This window comes from Nyctibius grandis, chromosome 1, assembly GCF_013368605.1.
Source record: "Nyctibius grandis isolate bNycGra1 chromosome 1, bNycGra1.pri, whole genome shotgun sequence".
Classification (NCBI taxonomy): domain Eukaryota; kingdom Metazoa; phylum Chordata; class Aves; order Nyctibiiformes; family Nyctibiidae; genus Nyctibius; species Nyctibius grandis.
The window spans coordinates 51,870,002-51,894,061 of record NC_090658.1 but is presented as its reverse complement, the minus strand read 5'-3'; the positions used below and the strand labels follow the sequence as shown (position 1 = coordinate 51,894,061).

Here is a 24,060-nt window from a genome sequence, read left to right as displayed (position 1 = left end):
GCTGGTCACTAGCGGTGTTCCCCAGGGCTCAGTTCTGGGGCCAGTGCTGTTCAATATCTTTATAGATGGTCTAGACATAGGGATTGAGTGCACCCTCAGCAAATTTGCAGATGACACCAAGCTGGGTGGCAGTGTTGATCTGCTGGAGGGTAGGAAGGCCCTACAGAGGGATCTGGACAGGTTAGATAGATGGGCCGAGACCAACCGCATGAGGTTCAACAAGAACAAGTGCCGGGTCTTACACTTTGGCCACAACAACCCCATGCAGGGGGAAGAGTGGTTAGAAAGCGGCCCGGTGGAAAGAGACCTGGGGGTGCTGATCGACAGCCGGCTAAACATGAGGCAGTAGTGTGCCCAGGTGGCCAAGAAGGCCAATGGCATCCTGGCCTCTATTAGGAATAGTGTAGCCAGCCGGTCTAGGGAAATGATCGTCCCTCTGTACTCGGCACTGGTGAGGCCGCACCCTGAATGCTGTGTCCAGTTCTGGGCCCCGCACTTCAAGAAAGATGTTGAGGTGTTGGAGCGAGTCCAGAGGAGGGCGACCAAGCTGGTGAAGGGTCTGGAGGGTCTGACCTATGAGGAACGGCTGAGGGAGCTGGGGTTGTTTAGCCTGGAGAAGAGGAGGCTCCGAGGTGACCTTATTGCTGTCTACAACTACCTGAAGGGAGGTTGTAGTGAAGTGGGAGTCGGCCTCTTCTCCCAGGCAACTAGCGATAGGACAAGAGGACAGAGCCTCAAGCTTCACCAGGGGAGGTTCAGGTTGGACATTAGGAAGAATTTCTTTTCAGAAAGGGTTATTAGACATTGGAATGGGCTGCCCAGGGAGGTGGTGGAGTCACCATCTCTGGATGTGTTTAAGAAAAGACTGGACATGGCACTTAGTGCCATGGTCTAGTTGACAGGGTGGTGTCAGGGCAACGGTTGGACTCGATGATCCCTGATGTCTCTTCCAACCTGGTTGATTCTGTGATTCTGTGAAAAGTTATAATAAAGCTTTCTCACTTACCAAAGTTTTGACACACACACCCACCCCCTTTACTCTTTTTATTACATTTTGAATATTGTCAATTTTAAATTATGTTTCTGGGAAATTTAGCTACCTTTATTCACTGTTTATTAAAAATGGAGTGGAAAGTCTCTTCTATGTTGTGTTCATTATCTTATCATAGAATCATTTGGTTGGAAAGCACTGTTAAGATCATCAAGTCAATTTTTTGAAAGACTGGATACTTGAATGTGTTATTTAAATTTACTGGTATCTGTTGTTTAAAAATGTTTACATTTAAATGTTTTGATTAGTATGCCGTTCCTTTCTGAAAACATAACTAAGATTTATCTTTGGGATTATTAATGCCATCGATGTAACAGAGTACCTGTATAATGGTGACCATCTTGTTACATGCTCTTCTGTGACCTCAGTATTAAAGCCTTGTCATCTCCTCCTCTCTGCCCTTCATCCAGTGCATGTAGCTCTGCCTTGAAAACTACAATTTCTCTATTCCTTTTGTAATGTTTGATTCTTGAACCCTTTCTTCATGACTATTTAAAAGCAATTTTTAACACTGAAGAATCACTCTCTTGTCCTTGCAGTGATTCAGATGGAGTTTCTGTGTATGGTATCTTTTTCACTTTTCTTGAAAATATTAGGTTGCTTAACCGCTGGTATGTTTTATCTGTTTAATGCGTGAAAGGCTCCAAAGAATATTGAAAGCGATACTGTATTTGTAGTACTTCTTGTTCCTTTGTTCGGTTGGGAAAGGTACTCTAAGAAATCGCATCTGTTTCAGAGTCTAAAAAACCAAAGATGTATGAGGTTCCAAAACACAAACAAAATACCCGAAAAGGTACATTGAAGCCTAAGTTCTTGTTAAGAAACCATGCAAAACAAAACAGTCTCCACAGTATGAAGAAGTCTTTTCCCATCTTGCTGAAAATAGTTTGTACTATTCACAGAATTGAGTGTTTATGTGATTGTTTTATACAGAATGTAACAGTGCTTCATAGCTTCCATGTTTTAATGTTTTTAGGAAGAACAGAACCGAGGCAAGCCCAACTGGGAACACCTGAATGAAGATTTACATGTACTTATCACTGTGGAGGATGCTCAGAACAGAGCAGAAATAAAACTGAAGAGGGCTGTTGAAGAAGTAAAAAAGTTACTGATACCTGCAGTAAGTATTTGTATGCAAGTCTTTTGATTTCCATTTCCAGAAGTTACTTCTGAAATACAATTAATTCTGCAGCAGTAAGAGTAAGCCTGCAGAGCGGTGTCTTAAAATGAAGTTTAGATATTATTTTGTAATACTCTAGTGATGTTTAAAACATCTCATCCTGGATCGAATTATTCCTCAGAACAGAATAACATTTTTAAGAGACTTTTTTTTTGCCTGTTTTAGATATAGATGCAGGAAATTCATATCAGCATTAGAAGGCAATGCTGAACTGTTACAAACACTAACTTTCTCACCTTCTTTCAGTAGAAGGATGGTTCACTTTAAGGCTGGGGAAATATGACATGCTTTTATGTTTCGCTTTGAGGTGATTCTGATACTTTAAGAAAAGGAGACATGTTTTTTTAGATCATCACATTAAACACCTTCCAAAAAGAACAAAACCCTTCAGGAACACAGTATCAAAAAACTTTGCTGTCAATATACTGGGGAAAAATAAACATAATGGAACTGGAAAATGGGTTATCTTTCTCATTTCCTGATAATATAAACTGCCTTCTGCCCAGCCAGATGACTTAAGGGCTTTTGCAGGGACCAGAATTTACCCTGTAAGAGCCCTTCTCTTAGATCTGCTCTGTATTCTTACTCAAAGCAAGGTGACTCAGTGTGGCTGTGTAGTGCATCCCATGCCATTAACTTGCATCTTCTGCTGATTTTTACCACCACTTTTGTGCCATTGTAAAATGATAAAAATAAATTATATCTTTTTTCAGTGCAGGAAAAATTTTCCATATTACGAGGAAAAATTGAGATTATCTTGTGAAAGAAAGTAGTAGGTGGTATTAAAATGACCTAGTGATTTTGGGTGCTTAGTGAATGGTAATAGATGCTGCCTGTGGGGAAACTTGTGGTGACACATGCTGTATAAGCACATTTATTCAGAACATGTTTTTAAAAGTTACCAAAGATCAGGGGAGAGACTTAATTTTTGAATTAAGAAGATATGGTAGAATATTAAGTGGGAGATATGGAAAAAATGTAATTTAGACCTCTTCACATTGCACATTGTCGATCTCTGAAAGCAGAAGACAACTAGAGAAAGTAGGTCTTCAGAATGTATTCATTTACTAAAGAGATCTTGAGCACATTAGGATTGAGTCAGGATTAGAAACGGTAAAAAGACTTTTTAATATGGGGAAGCTTGGAACTCATTTTTCATTCTCTATCTACTATGCAACAAATAGTTTAAAAAACACACAACCCAAACTTCGTGTGATACAGAATTAATTTTGTCAATCATCTGTTAATTCTTTTGCCTCTCTCTTATTGCTGAATAATATGACTGAAGGGTCATGTTCAAGATGACCTGATAGGTCACAAAACCCCAGTATGTCTGAAGTACTAATGTGTATACTCTGTGTATGTTTGTGTTATACTTGGTTTCTGGAGCTCGCAGATGAGTGTTTTGAGCCTCCAAAAAATGAATACATTAGTAGTTTTTCATTGTGATAGTGTCAGCCAGCTCTTTGTCTTGAAAATATTCTGCCTCATTTAGTAACTCAGACAGTTGGGGGAGCTCTATAATTCTAGTTACAGAATTTTTTTTTTCCCTTTAGAAAAAAACAACAACACAGGGCTAACTATAGTCCAAGTATAGCATCAGTTGAAAAACATTTTGTCAGTTCATTTCGTTAAGATCTTTATATATTATGCGTAAGCATAAAAGATCTGGGCGGTGCTCATTACATGCACAAGAGTTAAAGGTCTGTTGGCTGTAATTTCTGAAAATTATGCCTCGTTGAAATGGGCATGTGTAGTACATACTAACGAATAGTATGTAGATGAACTTTTTTTTTGCACTATTTATTGCATCTGTTCAATTAGTATCAAAAATGGCTGCTTAATCAAATTCTGGTTTCAGGCAATTTGAGAGTTGAAAAATTCTGTTTTAGGATTAAAAGATATGAACTGAAAACTTCTATGATGGAAACCATAAACCTTTAAATAGTTAGGGTAAGCATGAGGAAAAAAGAAATCATAGCTAATTATAATAAGATGAGGGAAATTGTGGATATTGGAAGATTCCAAAGATGTTCTAAAATGTATGAATGGAAAATTGGAGATTCCCTTTCAAGTGGTAGAATACCTGCAATTATTTCTGCTTTCCAAATAAGTGTCAGAGGATTAAAATTGACAAAAAATATATTAATGTATTTCTGTTTTATCCATCCAACTTGAATAAAATTTGAGATTATGTAGGAGAGAAGATTCAGTCTCATTTTTGCCGTATAGTGGCAATGCTTTGGTTTTCTGAGATACATTTCAGAAAAGCAAGCTAGTATTAGAGATGGGAATGAGTTACTAATTTCTTGGAATAATCAGTTATTTTTATACTCAAGATATTAAAAAGCCTAATTACATTTTATAGCAACAGTGCACAAATAGGCACATTTCCAGGGTACTTGGGTGAACAGAGACTATTTCAGTAGTAAAGTGTGTTTCTTCTCATCTTTATGAATCTAGATCACTAGTGATTTTTTTTCCTTGTGGATATGACTTATTAACTTCTCTTTCCAGTTGCTCTTGGATTTTTACCAAGATGGTGGTATAGTCGAACAGTTTATCTTTAGAAATAAAAAGGACAACTTGAGGCAGACTGGCTGAACAAGCCATTTTTTTATCCCTAAGGAGAAAGGCCAAAGCATTTTTTTTTTTTTTTTTAAATTATTATTAATTTGCATTTAATTTACATTTCTTTGGTATGAAACTTTTTTTTTATTTTGGCTGTAATTCATGTTCTATAGGACTAATTCTTTTCCTCTTCCTATAGTTCAGTCAGATACCGGTCATTATCTGGACCTGCAGGTTCATATGGTACTGCTTCTTTCATGTTTTTCTTCGAAGAAAAACAGGAAGAATAAAGCAGTCTGCAGGCTTTCGGGATCACATTGAGCTGTACCATCCTTATGCCTCTTTCTAAAGAGAATCCCACAGGTTATTGATCCCTCTTCATTGTGAGAGCTTTGAGAGTTTATTTGTTACTCAGAAGAGTTCAGTAAGGGTGGACGGTTCTCTTGCAAAGGAAAGACAATAGGTGCTCTCGATTGTGCACTGCAGAATCTTAAGAAAAAAATGCAGAGCCTGTGTAAGGAGATGTACATAATTAAGTATAGCATACTGAGTTACGGTGTCATTAAGGGTTTGGAATTATTTTTTGAGGTCCTGGGCAGTAGGGCTGAATTCCTCTGCTAGAAATATGTAATGCTTCTACATGTTCTAAGAAGTGTTGAATAAACTCTTCTAGCTGAATGTGTTTTCTATTCCTTTCATTATATAAATGTCCAGGTCTCTTTAATTACTAATTCACCTTTATACTAACTGTCTTTATATAGGATAAGGCACATACAACAGAATTCAAATTTCAGGCATATACTTTTTACCCCTTTTTCCTTGGACTCCACATTCTTCCTTTCTGAGGAAAAGATCGTATTTCTGGCTTCTGCTTAACTATTCTAGTTTGATCTCTATTCAGTGTTTTTCAAATTCTTTCTATTGCTCTTCCCGCATTAGGGCAGCTGTAGTTTTACTTGGTTGATGCCTACATCTTGGCTGAAGACAATTGCAACATAGTATTAGTCGGTGATTCTCCCTGTCAAGCTGTGTATATCATTGCCACTACGATAATGGAATTTTAAGATTGTGATGGGTAGGAAATAATGTGTTAGTAGAAGATTGTTTAATTTTGTTAGTACATTTGGTTCTTGCCTGTAATAGTGATTTTAGATTTTTCAGTCTTGAATATCTTTAAGATTAGCTGTATGGTATGGGGGAAAGTATCATTATCTAAACAAAAAAATCATTGAGCTTAAATAAATACTGTAGCAATATTGATTTCATAATGTCAAAATCCTTAGAGTAGATGAATGTCAATGGCAATGATTTTTTTTAAGGTAATTCAAACACAAGTAAAACCATGCTATATAAGAGATAAGATAATTATTTCTTAATATGGAATAACATTAATTATGACAAAGTAGATGGGAGTCAACAACCAGCCAATTTTATAATGGTCATTTTTGTGTATTTTGTAGCAGCTTTATGCATTGGACAATTACCATCAGTCTTCAATAGTGTTCCCAAGCATTTCATCCGGTTTAGTAATACATGTTTCAGTTTTGTAGTTGAGGAATTTAAAAATGGAGTAAGGAAAGGATGCAAAATAAAGATGTTACTAGAACACGGTCCACACCAAGATGATCTATAACATAAATTCCTAGAGAGTCTAAATTACCAAAACCTAATAAGCCATTTAATAATAGAGGAATGTTTGGGTAATTCTTGCTGAACGGAGGAGCTGAAGTTGGAAATTAATTTTGCCGGTCTTCAGGTTAAATTAAAAAAAAAAAAAAAAAAAAGAAAACAAAACAAAACCAAGTTTGTAGAGCTACAGAGCCTCAAAAGTTAAAGCAAAAATTCCAAACTGGCCTGAAGAGTGCTGGATTAACTGATGTTACTGTCCTTTAACTATATCATAGTTGCTGCTGTGACTGTAGTCTGTTTCCAGCAAGCTGTTCAGTAGGCTGAATAAGTCTGAATTAGTGAAATTGTGTAATAAAGGAAGTAAAGCATAGCTCTCGCCTCTAAACATTTTCAGAAACAACAGAGAGAAAATAGCTATGCTTAACAAATAATAGAGTAGCAAAAATCAGAATGAGAACTGTGGAAATACCTGAAAATTGCCAAAAGGCTGAAGCCGTTGCTGAAAGTGACTGAATTTTCTTGGTGATTTTACTATTGTGTGGATTTACTTTGGCCTGAGGGGCTGGTAAGGTTAAGTGCAAGGCACTACTAGAAAAGTAAAAGTAGGAGCAGCAAACAGAATGCTTAGAAGATGTGTTAACCAGGTCAGTATGATAAGAAATACTGGCTGTTTTCAGACGAAAATAAGCAACTTAACACTGTAAGATCTTGTATTTCTGCTTTACTTGTAGTGCAGTAAGAACAGCCTCACCAAGTTGCAACTGCATTCTAGATCGTGGAGAAAATGGGGAAGACGTGCTGATGATGGGTGCCTTCAGTATCAGCTGTGACAAAAGATGGGTCTGGGAAAGACCTTAAGAATAGTTTTTTTTATGTCAAAAGATTACAATAGATAACATTATTTATAAAACAAAGGATTATTATATTCTGTATAGTAGAAGGCAGAGGAATTAAGAATAAAGTAAATAGTGGAAAGAAATCCAGGGAAGTAGGATTTGATTTTCACCTTGAAGGTAATGTTAGCTATCTTTTTGCTATGAAGAAAAAAGTGATTGAATAAAAGAATCAAATAACAAACTGTTCACTGTAAGTGTCTTTATATTCAGTGTCTTGAAACATCGTATGCAAACAAAAATATCAGTAAAGCTTTGTATGAAGATGTAAAGCAGACAGCTGCAACAAATGAATGTGACCCGATGGTTAAACAAAAATATCTGTGTTAAATGGGATACAATCTCTTCCTTCGGTATCTGTTGGCTTAAATTGTGAAGAGATGTTAGAAAAACACAGTACAAGCATTTTGTGGTTACACTGAATGGACTGCTTTGCTAAAGAAGTGAGTCTTTCCATGGTAGTCCAGCTAACATGCAAGGATTTTACTCAGACTTTCTTCTTCCAAATGCTTGCTGTACTCCTTATCAAAACAGCAGCGCAGAAAATGACATTCTAGTGTTTCATCCGGTTTAATGTGCTGTATACTGCACAATTTTTACAAATTGGAAGGTTCTCTGTAGTGATACTTGGTGTGTAAGTACTCACTAACTGTCCTCCTGTTTACTCCTTGTTACTAGAGAGGTTATTTTGATGGTGTTTCTATTATTAATCACTCCTGTATACAACACGTTTTCTTTATGTAGTAGCAGGGAATATAATGAAGGGGTAATAGTATTGGTAGAATGTTTTATTTTCCAGTTAGGTAAGTTTTAAAAGCATTTCTTTCCCAAAGATTGCCTTCAGCAAGTGTGATGAGATGGGGCTTCTTTATTAATTAAAGTGAATTTCTAATACCTTCCTTGTAAGTGTAGTTGTAAATTTCCATTGTGGTTTATTTTCAACTTTTTATACTAAACTGAAGGATGCCTTAATTTTTACCCTGAGAACTTTGTGTGCTGTGAATTCCATGGCAAAAACCTGATACAGTAGAAAGAATTCTAGTTTAAGAATTTTTAATTGTGCTTTAGCTTTAGTAAAAAAAAAAAAGTGGATATTGTAGTAACGCTGTACATAATTTGTTGCCCTGTAGCTAAGACTAGCAAAAGCTTGAAATTTGAAAGATATTAGAAGATTTCATTTGTTTTAGCCATCTAAAAAGCCACAATAGATTCTGCATGCAAGTTTGACTTCCCTGAATAGCTCTTTCTAATTCATTCTTGCATGGTGTGCTGGTTTTACATTTTTGCTTTCACAAGTGAGAATATAGTGCTGCCTTCTATAGTCTCCCTGTTGAAATGTTGGTTATGCTGTGCAATCGCTTGTTTGCTGCTTGTTCAATTAAAGTTATGAAATGAAAGTGATACAGTAGCAGAAAAAGGATGCTGCTGTCCTTAAAAGCTTTTTAGGAAATTCCTGCATTACATCTGTTTTGTTAGTTCAGATGCAAGTATGTCACAGTGCACATCATAAATTATCAAAAGGGAAACTCTGTAGGTAGGGTAATGAAGCAGCCAAACTTCTTGGGGGTGATGGCTAGATTACACATGGTAAACTTTTTGATATGGAGGAGAGGTGATAGTGTGTTATTTTTAGTAGTGTGAAGCAGACTTAAATGTTTCCATGACAGTATGAACCAAGGGCTGCTACAGTCCTGCCATTCCTTCATGATTTGCTGTTCTGCTTCCTGTGTTGCATCAGAAAGTACTGGCCTTCATCTGACTGTGTAGCGAGTCCGTTTGGTGGAGAGCTTAACCCTGGATTAGCTGACTTGCTACGGAGTCAGTTTTGTTTTAGCACTGACAGAAGCGACGGAATGAGAACGCACAGCCAGGGAAAAATGGGATTGCAGCAGTCCACCTTAAATATACTTAAACTTCTGTAGAACTGCAAATGAGTGTTCACCTTCAGGTAGGATGAGAACACAATAATTAGAAACTCAGTGTAGCAGAATATGACAGTGGAAAAGAGGAAAGCCTACCAGGATCTAGGTTTTCCTCTTCTATTTTCCACTGTCCAGTATGTCTAGTACTGGTAATTTCAGTAGCTTATTCACAAGTTGAATGAAGAATTAAGTTATGTTGAGCAGTCCTTAAGCAAATTCTGGTATGCATTTTAACAATTTTATTCTGCTGAAAGTTTTTACTGTAATGCAAGTCTGCATTTTAAAAATGACAAGAATCTCTTACACCAGTTCACATAGGAAGCGTTTGCATGTTGTACTTGATATGTTACTGCAGTGTTAAAGTTTTGAGCTTACACTAGTATTGGCTATTAACAAAATTAATTCAGACCATCTGAAAGTGTGAAACAGCTCTCTCCGTCATTGTGTACTGTGGTGGAAACTCTGTAGACCAGTGGTTCATTACCACCAAAATAATGTCTGTTGATGGAAATGATTTTTTGAGACCGTATTTACTACAAGATACCTAGGTGATTTGCAACTTAATTGAATTAAAACTTGTTTAAACTCTTTTCCTCAACTCTCCTGAAATGATCTTCATAGTACTAAGGAGAAATATTATTCATCATAATATTGTTCATGAGAATAATTTTGAAAGGGGATATAAAATGTGCTCCTTTATATAATGATTATAAATCTGTTTTCAACTTCCCGTTTTCAAAAAGCTGGGAAATAATTAAAGGGTAAACACAAATTTATGATGATCTGTGCCCTCACATATTTCAGTTGATTGTTTTACAAATTTGGACATGTAGTCATAATCAGATATAATTATGTAAGTATGTCTAATTTTATTAGCTTATAACTTAGGTAGCAGTTCATACTGATTCTTGTTTTCCCTGGGCTTTCCTTATCGTAATGGGAGAAAGAAGCTCCTCCAACAGTTATTTCTAAGCAGCTTAATCCAGCTGTTACTCTGAATCTTCTTCTGGACGTCTTTGATGGCTTTTAGAACCCAAGGAAATCAGTTAATTGTGCCTACATACTGTTGAATACCCTATCTCTTTTCCCCTTTTCCTTCTTCTTCAGAATATGTATTGGAGATGTATACCACCCTCTGCTGTATTCATTTATTTAAGGTGTTACAGATGTATAACTTGAGAAATGGTAGATTGTAATTTCTGAAAAAAGAGCTTGGGAAGCTTACAAAATAGTCTCTTCTCAAAGAGAAACAAAGAAGCTCTGTTGCCTGAAACTCAGTAGGCACATGCCCTTCCAAAGCAGGATTATGCATTGATTTAGGAGCTCTAATTAGGTTCTGCTTGGGTTTTGTCTGTCTTCCAGAAATGCGCTTAATCTATTTGGGTTTTGGTAGACGTAGTTGTGGAAGGAAAAACTGACATTGACCTATTCTGGTAAATCATTTTGTGGTATCTGTACCTTTTTTTTCATTATTCATCCCATTTTTTTAAACTTGCTTCTTCTGTTCTTGGCTATTTTTCCAGTACTTCCCATAGTCTTTTTTTTTTTTCTTCCGTATCTTTGTTCTTTTTCTATTGATGGCCCTGTAGCAGAACACGTAACCTGGCATCTTTATATAAAATCTTGTTCAAGTATTTTTTCCCTTATGCAAGAAGTAGATGATAAAGCTATGATTCTCCTTGTCTGTCCATCTTGATAAAGATGAGAAAACTGCAACAAATTACCCATGCATTATTTTCCTTATCCTTCATTTCTAGTTACAGTTGGCTTTTGGTTGGTTGCTTTTCTTTTTAGAAATCACAGCCTTATAGCTAAGTGGAAGAAATGCGAATTGTAGCATTGTGATTCCTGGGGAGACATAGTATAAAGAGTAGAAATTTCTTGTCCTGCATTTTTAACATATTTTTATACTGAATATTAACCAGACTATATTAAGGAGGTCAGGTCACTTTATGTACGAGTCGTCTTGGCGGTGGTTTCTGGAGAGATCTTAGTGATTGCAAAGATTTTTGTGTGAAATCATAGTAAAGTAACCAGTAAACATTTCCCTTTTCCAGCTATTTAAAGCATTCTTTATTGTCAGTTTTGAAACCTAGATTTCTAATTATACAAAAGTAAAGCTTGTCATACAAACATCTGTGGTTTAGTGCTGACTGATGATTTATAGTCATCAAGTTGCTCTGCATTATGCTATTTTGACATCAGAACACAGAAAATTCTAACCTTTGGAAAAGTGCCAAGGGTTTTTCATCTACTATTCAATAGAAAACTTAAGTGTTTCTTTTCTAAAACAGTATGGAAATGCTTGAGCTTCCAGTGGAGGACTAATAAGATTTCTCTTTTCTTTCATAAGTTGTTTATAGGCTAAGGCTTTAATATGGGAATGTTCTGGACCCTGTTACCAGGAGAAACATAGGTGAGCATGATATAAGAGATTGGAGCTAACTTTTTTAAAATAGCTTACATCATTTTGTACTAGGCCATTTGTAACATACTTTAAATTAAACTGGAGACTGGTAAACTGTCCTGGAAAGTGAAAGATTAGATGAGATGTTACTGGAAAGTTGCATTGCTTGGAACACAGTTATTAATGAGAAGCATTTAAGACTCCAAGTTGTACATTTTTTTTTGTGTTGTTGGAAAGGGTATGTTGTTTTATATTTTTTCTTATATCTTATGTACTTTAATAACTATTTTAAAAGCTCTACCTTATTTTCAAACATACTTTATTAATAGGGATAACTTAATGAAAACAGAACTACCTTCTACATCTTCAGTATTACCATTATTAGCTAATTTTTAGTATTTTCACAACATCTGTGTACATAGCAAGTTATGTTCATCAAATTCAACTTGTGTTGGAAAGTGGAGTGTGTTTTAAATTCCAAATCACTTGGAATTACTGAATAGAAGGAAATCTGACCACCAGCAAATCTTAGGAAAAAGTCAGGGGTCTCTAACACTATATCCAGTCCTCTGATATCGCAGCCTCTTATAAATGGATTGCAAGATGTGAAGTTTTCTTTTTGACCAAACAGTTGTAGATACTAAGAATTTCAGTTGATTTGTTAGGTACTTTTCTAGTGTCTTCAAAATTGTACATTACAAATCCTTTTTCGTGAGACTGAAAAAAAACAAACCCCTAAAACCACCATTTGGAGTTCGCTATCTTAAGATCTTTTGTAGTAATTCTGATGAAAACTAATTTTCAGTCATGTAATTGCATGTGTCACTATGTTCTCATCTTAGAAGTAGCTGCTTCAATATTTCTTCGCTCTCTAGCTTATGTGTCCTAGTTTGAAAACAAAATTTAAACTTTGACTACCCTGGCTTTCTTGGGAACTGTAGTAACTGTACTGAAATAGTTGTACTAATGCAAGCAAATGATAAGTCTGGAAAGGTGAAATGAGACTGAAAGAAGGAGTAGAGATTTGTGGTATGTACTCACAGGCGCTTGAATGCTGTAGTGATGGAAGTTATGCAAGTAGGTAATTCTAGTTCTTTACTAAGACTTTTGGCCGTGTTAGGCAGCTAGCAGCCTTATTTTTCTGTTTCTGCTCATCTGAGCTTTTAGTTTTTAATGAGTAGACCTATAGCTGCTAGAGTCGTGAAGAAAAGTTTCAGAGTTTTAAAATGAGAGCTTGCTTGCTTAGTTTGTTAGAATTTATAATCAAAATCAGTTCAGTCAACAGAGATGTGTTGAATAATAAAATCTTCATGTCATTGTGCAGGAAAGCTGTTTGAGAGAGTATAACCACTTGTTTTTTCTTGGAAGCTAAATTATGAAAGACTAAAGGAGCTAAGAGGAATGGCTGAATTTCTCCCACCTTTTTAACCCACTGTAGTACGTATGGTAATAATGTGCTAACTTGATTTTTTCAGTTAATGGTATTTTTTGTCATTTGGAACAGATAGACTATTGCTGTAGTGTTGAGAAGGAATACTGTTTTTTCTTAAGGGTGCAAAAGCAAGGCCTGTATTCGCCTTTTAGTGGGCATTCTTGAAATTACTCATTGGTTTCCAAAGAAGGTGGTTGGGCTGCAGAGAGGGACTCCTTTAGTGTGATCCTTGCAGTATGAGCTCCTGTCTTAGTCGATGGTGTAGAACTCTGCAAAGAGATGCTTTATTACTCAGTAGTGAGAAAAGCTTCAGGGAAATCTCTTACTCTTGAAGATCCAAAAGTCAATCAGATTCAAGATACACATAAAAAAATCAGGCTTTTAAAATTCCTCTGGTCATAGAAACACTTGTTTTCCTCTATGCTAGCAAGGATACTCTTTAAATAAATGTTAACTTTCTCATCTGTAAAGTGTAGTGATAGCTCCTTACTAATTTGTAAAATAATCTGAGGGATAAATATTTACTTAAAAAATATATGAAAGGTCATTACTCGAACACTAATTCTTTTGTAACAATCTGTATTTTTGCAGATGGTCCTGAAAATAGAAGAATGAGCAAAGTTTGTTATCCTATAAGACTGGAGGTTGTGGGGGAGACTCGGAAGGGTTCTAGGTGTTCATACAGAAAGTTGTGCTCATAAGAAATAGTTTCCTTGATTTCAGCTTAGAATTAATTTAAAATTATCTTGGGAATTGTTTTATTGCATAAGCCTTCATGTAAGTTCTACGTATTACTGAAATATTTTTGTGGAGGAACTTTTAAAATTATAAATATCCAGCTATGTAGCATTTGTGCTTTAAGGTTTTTAGTAAATCAGATATTAAATGATATGTCTGGCCTTCCTTAGAAAGTAAATGGGAAGATTAGCAGTTTTGCAGAGTCACCTAGGAGTTGTGCTCAACTAGGCAACCTTGAAGGGACTCTAACAGTACCATTTGAGAAAATGTCATCTTTTGTTCCTGTGTAAATCATATTGCAGTGCTTGGAAAATAAAGTGAAGTTTGTAAGACACTAAAGCTGATAAATAGGGCAATTTATTCTTATTATGCCATGCTTTACATTCTATATATATTGCAGCTGTTAGAAGTAATCTGTTTGTAGCAGTCCCAACATAAATGTTAATCATCATTAAACAATATTTTCTTTTACTACTTACTGTAGCTGGGATTTTTTTAAAAGATTCTAAGTGAGTCCAGTAACTAGATCCCATTAAATTTAACAGTACTTTGTACATCTGAAGTATACAGACTCTTCTAAAAACCGTAGTCTAGGTTGCTTTTAGAAACTTGAAAGTAAGATGCACGATTGTGGGGATATGATAGTAATGACCAATGGTTTAGGTACGAAATCTAGGATATTGCTAAAACAACTTTTATGATGATGCAGTTGAGCCGTAATCCCAAACTGGTGCTGGTTTTATTTATTTTTTCTGCATTTTAATCTGTTTAATCAGCTTCCTTCAAATGTGAATCACACATACCCTTTCAGCCCAACTTTAAGGTTGAGGGGAACCAAGGAAAAGAGATATATTATTAAATGTCATTTAATGAAAAGCACCTGTGGTTTAAGGGCATGGCTTGTCTTACTAGGAAACTGATGAAGGTGGCTCTCATAGCTCATAGGGGGAAAAAAACCCACTTCTTTTGGTGTTCTGATGTCAGTTTTTTATAAGCTTTGCTTTTTACTGTAATAATTTCTTTCACAGAAGTATCAGAGTAGAATCCTGTTTAATTAAAAGTTTATTAGCAGGGAACCTTAACTGGCTGAAGAGCGGTAAATATCACTCCTTTGTGACTTCTCTAAACAGCTTGTATTTTAAGGGAAGCTTACATAAAAAGTAGAAGAATTAAGTTGTGTCTTTAAAGGTCTTTAGAACATCAGCCTGTTACTTATGTTAAAAAATCAGAAAAAATCTTAGTTTGAGAGGTGTAATTATAGAAATTAAACAGTAAACTTGTCTATATCCCTCTAGAGCATTAATATTATTAGCATGTATTATCAATCCAAACAAGTTAAATAATACACTTAAAAGCATAGAAATAATGGACTACTGTGGATTTTTGGAGAGGGGAATCTTTTTTTCAAATTAGCCTTTCAGTGCTCCTCTGTACATACCTTCACACTTTACTATCAGGGCATCCTTTAGATGTCTAACTAATTACACCAGTGCTTTTCCTGGCTTTGACCTCAGGCATATGGCTACACTTCCTTAACTTTGTCAGAAGCATTTTTGTGTTTCTGTTGCTTTTCCTCAAAAGAACATGAATGTGTTGCAGAGAACATCTGTCCTGTGTGGTACATAATCCACAGTTAAGAGGGACAAACAATGGCACTATCTAGAAAGCATGGTTGAACTTAAAGGGTTTTTCCATTGAGTTTCTTGGAAAAGAGAGATTGATACAGGTGACTATCCCTACACTCGTATCAGTGTTTGTTGATCCAGAAGAATAAAAAGATCGGATCGTTATTTAAGTCTCAGTTACCTTTCCTACGAGAAGTACTTGGTGTTATATTACAGGGCCCTCCTTTTTTCTCTTAATACCGAAGTGTGGCATCTTAGGGATGCTAACCAGAGCATGGCTTTCCTGTCCTTTTTTGTAGATTTTAGTTCTGCACAGTTGCATAAGGGAGGAGAAGAATGTCTTAAAACCAGAGTATTATCGTGCTTGGAGGGCGCTCATAATCCTGAAGGATCTGATGCGAACGGAATTGCCTCTCGTCTCAGTAAAGAGCACCTTCCTCAAGCACAGTTCTTTGATACATAAATCTATTCACACTTGCTTTTGGAAATAGTCTCCTAGGTCTTCTGTAGACTCTTCACTACCTTCCAGAATCTTTGCTATACATTGTTTTCTGCTGCTTCGTCTCAAATACGTTGCTTTCGGAAAACCATAGCAACTGGTATTTCTGAATCCTTGCTGAGTCCTGCAGCCTCCTCCAAAAGATGTTCTGGGAAAAGAATTCATAAAATGGTATATGAACCAGCCTGTCGCTTAGGCCTCTGTGTTTAACATCCAGACCTCGCACTCACAACTATGAGAAGATGTACAAAGAGTACCTTTGTTTGCTTCTGTACTCTATGTACACTCAACAGTTTTATGTACTGACTTGCACAAAAGCCTCTGCTATGTTATTTGCTGGTTATTTGTCTTCGTTCTTTGGGTACACCAGTTGGGTTTTCTTACTCTTGAGATACCCATTGCACTCCCTAGTAAGACAGACAGTCTCTTGTACCATTCTGCCACTTTCAAATGTAGAACAGATAAATCTTTGTTCTTGCTATGATTTCAGGACTAGTTCCTGGTTTCAAGAGTGTCTTTTGTTGGTGCTGGCAGCATCTCTGCTGATTCATGTGTGGGCACATAATGACAAATATATCTATGGATCTTGAAAAGACTGGCTGCTTTACCAACTACACTTTTCATCTGTGAAAGTATTCTTATCTGGACTCTAGCATCCATGGATCCATTGCTTTGGGAAGGAGTTAAGAACCATATTTAATTCAGATTTGGGATTTGGATATGTTTTCACTTCTTCCCAGTAGGCCAGAGACACTGTCAGTTTAGTGCAGACTTTTGTCTGTCCATATGTTCAAAAATCCTCAGAGAAGCACTGTCTCCAAACAAGGATAATGCATCACATTTTATGTGAATGATGAGCTTGTGGAAGATGACTCATAGATGACTCGTAGCTTTTTGTAAAGGACATGGTTGATCCTGCTTTAAGCGTTATATCTCCACTAAATTTCAGGATGAAATTTACAAAAATAACATCAGTTTCCTACTTACCATGCAGGATTCACAGAGCATTGTTGGACTTCTCAGAGGTTATGCCACTTCTTTCTCGGAGCAGATTTCATCCATTGAACATAAATGGAATCTTTCAGTAATACCAGCAGCTGTTTTGACTCTGAGACCCAGGTCTCTTTGCACCCCTGTGCTTAGATGACATCAGATGCCAGATTTTGAGTGATTTATGAAGGAACACTCAACCTTCCAAGTTTCAACATCTGTTGCAAATCCTGGACAGTATTTGCAAAGGGATGCTATTTTGTCTTTCCTCTTTGTGCAAAGGATAATTATTGCCTCTGATAGGTGAACCTCACTCAAGATCAAATGATACAGGTCTGTAGATTGCAAATTGGTACAGGCTGTGTATCCAGATCCTGGAATTGGGGACTGTCATGGAAGTCTTCCGTCTGCTTTTCATGGGCAATATATGCTGGCAGTAATGGAAAGTGCAGCAGTGATGGTTTCATGTCAGGAATAAACAGATAGTGGAAGATCCTTCAACATATGCAAATGATCAGTCAGCACCAGTTGTCCTGTCGTGTTAATTTCTCAACAGTCCTTTGGAAGCTGAAAAGAAAAGCCACTCAATGGCCACTCATACTCTTCTCCATCTCCACTAAGGTTCATGTCTGATTCAGTTTTTTAAATACTGAATCTCTTGCTGTCGAGAATGACTTGGGCATTTAAGTTAAAGATGTAATTTCTTGCTGCAGTGTAGCTCAGCTGATTTTGGTTTCTGAAGTGTCATACTAGTCACAGAACAGAGGTGACCTTTTTTGCAGAAAGAAAAGTGTACCATAATTGAAATATTTGCTACTCATGATTTATTATTTTGACTTTTTAATTCTAAAAGAATTACGTCATTGTAAGACTTGTGAAGATTTTGCTGTTTTAAAAAATAGAGATGTCTCTAAATGTGTTCCAGAGTTTGTAGTTCTCAAGACCATATGTCTCTTCTGCATCACACACTTAACAAAAAGTTACAAGAAAGTAGTGTTCTTTGGAGGAGATAATTCATTAGGAACATTAGTATTACTTCATCCTTACACTATTTCACTTTCATTTCTGGAGGTTGCATGAGAGTTTTCCTTTACAGATAATTTTCTAAAGACAGCTTCCTGGAGAAAGTTTTCTCTATTGCAAAATAGGATTTCCAAAATAGTTTACATTAATGTCAGTAGATTCAGATTTTTTAGCAAATATCTTTATCAAATGTTGTTTTTACTATGATGATTCCACAGAGAACTTTTCCCAGAAATGACTGCTTAACCATCACCTTACCATGAAATGTTTTGTATTCTGAGTCTTTAAACTGTGGAGGGGCTAGTTAATTTATCTTATAATATCAGTACTGCTAATTATATCTCCGTAACAAAACTGTGGATTAAAAATTGTTATTAATTATTGTTAATCTGTATTAATTTCTTTGTATAGCAAGAGCTTGAGATCAAATGTACTGCACTGTAAAACATACAAAAAGTAGTTTGTGGTAGGGAATAGAGTAAGTGGTGTTTCTCTGATTGCTGCCGTCAAATGGTATGGTACATGTTTGCACTTAATTTAATACGTATCTTGTAATGCAATGGAGATGTAGGCCAATTCATTCTCCTGTGAATCAGGAAATTGTTTCAAGGCTTTCTTTATAGCAGATGCTTCTACCCTCCAAAAATTAGTCTTCGTAAGTAGGTATCAGAAGAAAGAGCAAGAAATCTTCCAGGTATGCAAGTACAAATACGTTCAAAGTAAAAAGGGCAAAGAAAACTGTTGAATACTGCCTTTGAAGATATTTTTTATTTAGAATGCTTAATTCTATTTTTAGACACTGATTTCTTTTTGCAGTTACACTTTTCTGAAGGTTATCCATGTAAGCCTTGGACTGTTGAAATAAGAGCTTCCAGAAAGGTTAAAACTGGGGGCACAGATGATAATAAAGGTGACTTGAACCTTTTTCGTAAATGGATAATCTACTTTGATCATCAAAACTAAAGCAAAACCAGATTTTTTGTTGTTGTTTGGTGACTCATGGGGTAGCCAAAGAAAAAAGAACAAACTTACTGCAATACAAAATATGAAGCCATACAGTGATTTCGGACACTGTCCAGGTGGGCTGACTAACTATTTACAAATACTTAAAAATGATGAAGCAACATGAGGAAGTGTGGGTGGTAATCTGTGTTCTCACATCACAATAAGGCAAATGGAGCTTTCTGTTCATAAGCTGCCACGTATAAGCGTATAGTATAGTCTTCAACCTAGAAAATGATCAGAAACCCCAAAATTAAATTGAATTTGTGTCCTTATTAAAATATTAAGTAATAACAGCAGGCACTAATTCTTACCTGGTTTACATGAGGACAAACGATATTTCTATAGTTGAGGTTTGACGTCGAGCTGTTCTTAGGGAGGATGCAAGTGTCACTCATTCATCTGTAGAAGAATTTGTATGCAGTACTTGGGAACATATTACATTTAATATGCATAGTTGATGTCTTACATGCAATATGCTTGTAAACTTCAATTATCTGTCTAATGTGCTGAAGAGAAATTACATACAAAATACTTAACAGAGCTGCTTTCTTGTGTGGACTTCGGCACAGTTGCTCCTGTTTAGAGGAGTTGATCTTCTGTGCTGGTTGTAGTACTTACACTGTATGGAGAGGAATGTGCAGTGTTTGATGCTACAGTATAGGTATGCATTGAATGTTTTACAGGCATATGAAGATACGTAACAGACTTCCAGAACATCAACAGGCACTTAAGAAAAAAATGACTATAATTTGGGCAAGCGTAATTAATATATCAGTATGGTTTTATCTCACAGAATCACAGAATGTTAGGGATTGGAAGGGACCTCGAAAGATCATCTAGTCCAATCCCCCTGCCAGAGCAGGATTACCTAGATCATATCACACAGGAACGCGTCCAGGCAGGTTTTGAATGTCTCCAGAGAAGGAGACTCCACAACCTCTCTGGGCAGCCTGTTCCAGTGTTCAGTCACAGGTTGATTAAGCATGACTTCCCCTTGGTGAAGCCATGTTGACTGCCCCTAATGATCCCCCTATCCTTGATGTGTCTAGAGACAGCACCAAGGACAAGTTGTTCCATTACCTTTCCATGGGTGGAGGTGAGGCTGACCGGTCTATAGTTACCCGGGTCCTCCTTCTTGCCCTTTTTGAAGACTGGAGTGACATTCGCTTTCCTCCAGTCTTCAGGCACCTCTCCCGTTGCCCACGACTTAGCAAAGATGATGGAGAGTGGCCTAGCAATGACTTCCGCCAGCTCCCTCAGCACCCGCGGGTGCATCCCATCAGGGCCCATGGATTTATGGACGTCCAGATTGCTTAATTGGTCCCTGACCCAGCCCTCATCAACCAAGACAGATTCCTCCTCTATCCTGACTTCCTCTAGGCCCTCAGGGGTCCGGGGCTCCTCAGGACAGCCTCCAGCAGTATAGACAGAGGCAAAGAAGGCATTCAGTAACTCCGCCTTCTTTTTATCCTCTGTCTCCAGGACCCCCACCTTATTCATCAGTGGGCCTACATTGCCTCTAGTGCTCAAATGCTCCTTACATCTCAGATTAAAGTATGTTACTTTAGAGTGTTTGTACTGTTCTTTGGTACAAGTCCTGACTTTCACTATCATCTTATAAACCACTGAATGAATTGCATGTAGAGGTCAGATGGAGCAGTATATCAGAGTTACATCTTTTTGGGGGGTTTGTGGTTTGTTTTTTTCTTTTTTTTTTTTCCTTTCTTTTTTATTGATAGAAGTTGTAGGCTCTGCTTCACTAATTGGGCCAGATGGGTCTGACTGCTTTTTTAGATGAGTCAGCCTACACTTAAAAGATGTTTTTAACAATACGGCTGTATTTCATTAGAAATGTTTCATGATAAAATTGGTTTTAGGTTTCTTGTTTGCCATTACATATAGGATTTTAGAACTAAATCTGTTCTTAAAACAAAAATGCAGTGAGTTTAGAATATTTCAGTAATTTTTAAAATGAAAGTTACTGAAAGTTTAACTTTCTTAAATGTTATGAATTGAGCTAATACGGAATTTGAAATCATACTTTGAGAAAACAAATATGAAATGTTAGCTATTATGACAGATGAAAAGGGAAAGCAGACAATATGTTTTGAAATTAAATGCATCTCTTGATGTCTCTCTAACATTTTAAAAATTGGTTTTGCTTCCATTTTGTATAACTTTATAAGAATGTGTCTTATTTTTGCACATCTAGTTCTTTGCTAGTTCTGGTAAGTTTCCATTTGGAGAAAGGAAGAAAAGTTGTTGTGATGTTTACTATAGGTGTTCTTGCTCTAAAAGAAAGGCGATTTGACTTTTTCTACAAACTACTTAGTTTTGGTCATAAGTTCATCCTTGTTATTTCAGTTTTATGAGTAAAAGGATAGTTGTTCTTAGTCCTGTATTTTACATTAAAAGTCTGTCTTTTTCCAGCTACATTTCAGATTTTTCCCTTTCAAAACACTGTCTTCACCAATGGTCATAACTTTTCCTGCAACAGTTTATTGCGGTTTTCCTACAAGAGCTTATTGTATCAGCTGAAGTGTAATGCTCACACCTGTTGTTTCCTTTCTTGCTGTCATCTTGTCCTGGACGTGTATCTGAAACAGCTTTTAGGCTTGTGTTCTGTGTTTCCTGAAATGACTCAGAAAGCATAGAGTCTAATTGATTTAATCTCATCAGTGAAATATTTAGTGACGCTACACCATTCTTTTCAAATAGCTTTGATTTGGTTCTACATTTTCTTAAGCTTTTCAGAGACAAATTCCTGTTGTCTTGATTGCCATACAGCCCTGTATATGCTGGGCATATTACAGTTATCTTTCTTGTGATGAATACCTATTGAACTTACACATTTACAGCTAAAATGAGTATTTTTTCTATGACAGCTCAGCTCATTGTTCCAAAATTGCGATGCTTTTGTTTAAAAAAAGACAATCAATGTACGCGTGCATCCTGAGAATTTAAAAGCTAATACAGTAGTTGTAGTATGAAAATATTTAATTTCTCTGCAACAATGTTTTCTGATGTGAAAATGTCAAAACACTTTGAATTGTAAAAGTATGTTCTTTGCTTATGGCAGTAGATGGAGGCATCTGAGTGGAAGCTGGCAGCACATTTTTTTCAGTTGAAATGTCTGAATGAAATGTGATGATAAATACAAGAATAGCCAGCATTGTGTATACAAAGCGTAACTAGGGTAACAAGTCTGAAGCCCTATTTCTAATGAAGGGTGTTGCAAGAGACAAACTTCAGAGCAAATGCTGATAGCTTGTGTGACAGATTGACCATCTCAGTGAGAAGCCAGTGGCAGCCATATGAAGTTAAAATAGTACTTTAATTTTGACCATTTAAAATATTGTTCATGTAAACAGATTTTTTTTTTTTTTAATTATTTAAGTGTATTAACAATGACTAGAAACAAAAGCTATTCAGGTCGGGGTCAACGGTGGAAAACATAAACTGACCAAAGATGATATTCAACAGTTTGTTCTTTTTTCCTCACTGACTGACTTGCTTTTTAGAAATGTCAGTTAAACACTTAGCTTAATAAACATGTAAGTGAAGCAAATGAGAAAGACAAGTGTAAATGGGGAAAAAATGGCAAGAATACAGCATTGAAATAAATTACTTGAATCTAGTGGATCTTTAGCATTCAGGAAAAGGGATAAAAAAACTCCCGAGAGGTCACCTATCTGTGCTCCAGTTCGACTTCTGAATGGACCAACCAATGTAATATCCTGATAACAGATTGTGCTGGGCATGCTATATCATATGAAAAGCACAGCAGTATGCCTCATTATGAATATTTTTTCATAAGAGTTTTAAATAAAGCGATGGGGTGGTTTAGAGGCATCCTTGATATCTGTGGCATCCTTGTTTTGTTTCTCCAAGCTGATAAAGAGATGGAGTTTTAAAACAAAAACAACAGAGAAGAGACTTAATCTGTAGACATGAGCATTTCTGGATAATGTGGGAGGACAACAGTGGTATTCGTGCATCTCTGAACCTTGTAGAAAACTTTTAGCAATACATTTATGACAATAGCCTCAACCTTTTTTTGTAGAAGTGAAGGAAGTCCGTTTCATATGTGGGTTTACAAAGGTTTAACTAAGGCATATCAATAAACAGGTTTCTCCTGTGGGTTATAAACAAGAAAGGAAGTAGAATCTTTTCATAAACTTATAGAAATGGTACGATTTATCTAATCTCAAAGGTTATACAGGTGAAAAGAAGTGAAGAAAAGCCATTCAAGATAGGTAAGTTATTAAATCCAGTATTGAGGAAGACGCGGGTCAGGTTTGTATTCAAAGCATTCCCAGCTTTAGCAATTACTTGGAAGTAAGGACCTGTTGGAGCCAGCACTGTTAACATACAGTGTCCTTAACCTTATAATGTGTCTCAGCCTGATTCTTAGGCAAAAGGAGAGAAGCTTTCCTGAAAAAATGACTAAGTTGTTGGTTAGAGAAAACCTATTTTGAGGCTGATATTTACCTTCCTGAAAAAGATTATGAGATAATTTTGCAGCCATGGCCATACCTCTTATTTATGATGCTTTAAAATGCATGTTTGGGTAACCACACACCTGTGACATTTTTTCACTGACAAACAGCCTCGTGGAAACCAGCCACACACATTCTGAAGTGCAGCTCACTGGCATGGATGTTGTTCTCAAAGTTAAATGCTGTAGAAGTCCTCAGATTCAGTTCCAAAATGGCCTAGCAGTACTTAGACAAATATCTTTCCTTATACTGTCTGACTCTTTCACTGGATGGAGCTACAGTATTTAGTGGAACCTGAAATGCAGGCTTATAAAAACTAATCCAGATTCATTAATACAGTCCATCGGTAGCTAACTAGGATAGATTGTTAAAACAGGTTTTCAAGAGATAATCCCGTAACACTAAGGAGTTGTAGGTTATTTATGAAGGAACTATGGAAGATTTAAATAAAAGCATACAAACCTATTTTCATGTGCCCAGAACTCTTGGTAAAGAGGTCATTGCCTCCTGGAAAAAATACTTAAGGGTTTATAAGTTGGTAATCATGATCTAGTGTGTTTGCTCTCTCCTCCTAGCTTTCTTTTGGGTACCTCCTG

The 24,060-nt window shown here is 36.4% G+C and overlaps 1 protein-coding gene across 7 annotated transcripts in view; it reads left to right on the top strand.

The window, feature by feature from the left end:
- The window catches only part of QKI (QKI, KH domain containing RNA binding), a 178,889-nt gene that overhangs the window by 117,144 nt on the left and 37,685 nt on the right, over positions 1 to 24,060 (top strand). For all 7 annotated transcript variants that reach the window (XM_068413777.1, XM_068413769.1, XM_068413759.1 and 4 more), the window contains one exon: positions 2,028 to 2,171. In XM_068413777.1, the coding sequence (XP_068269878.1) occupies positions 2,028 to 2,171 (144 nt within the window). The remainder of the gene's footprint in view (positions 1 to 2,027; positions 2,172 to 24,060) is intronic.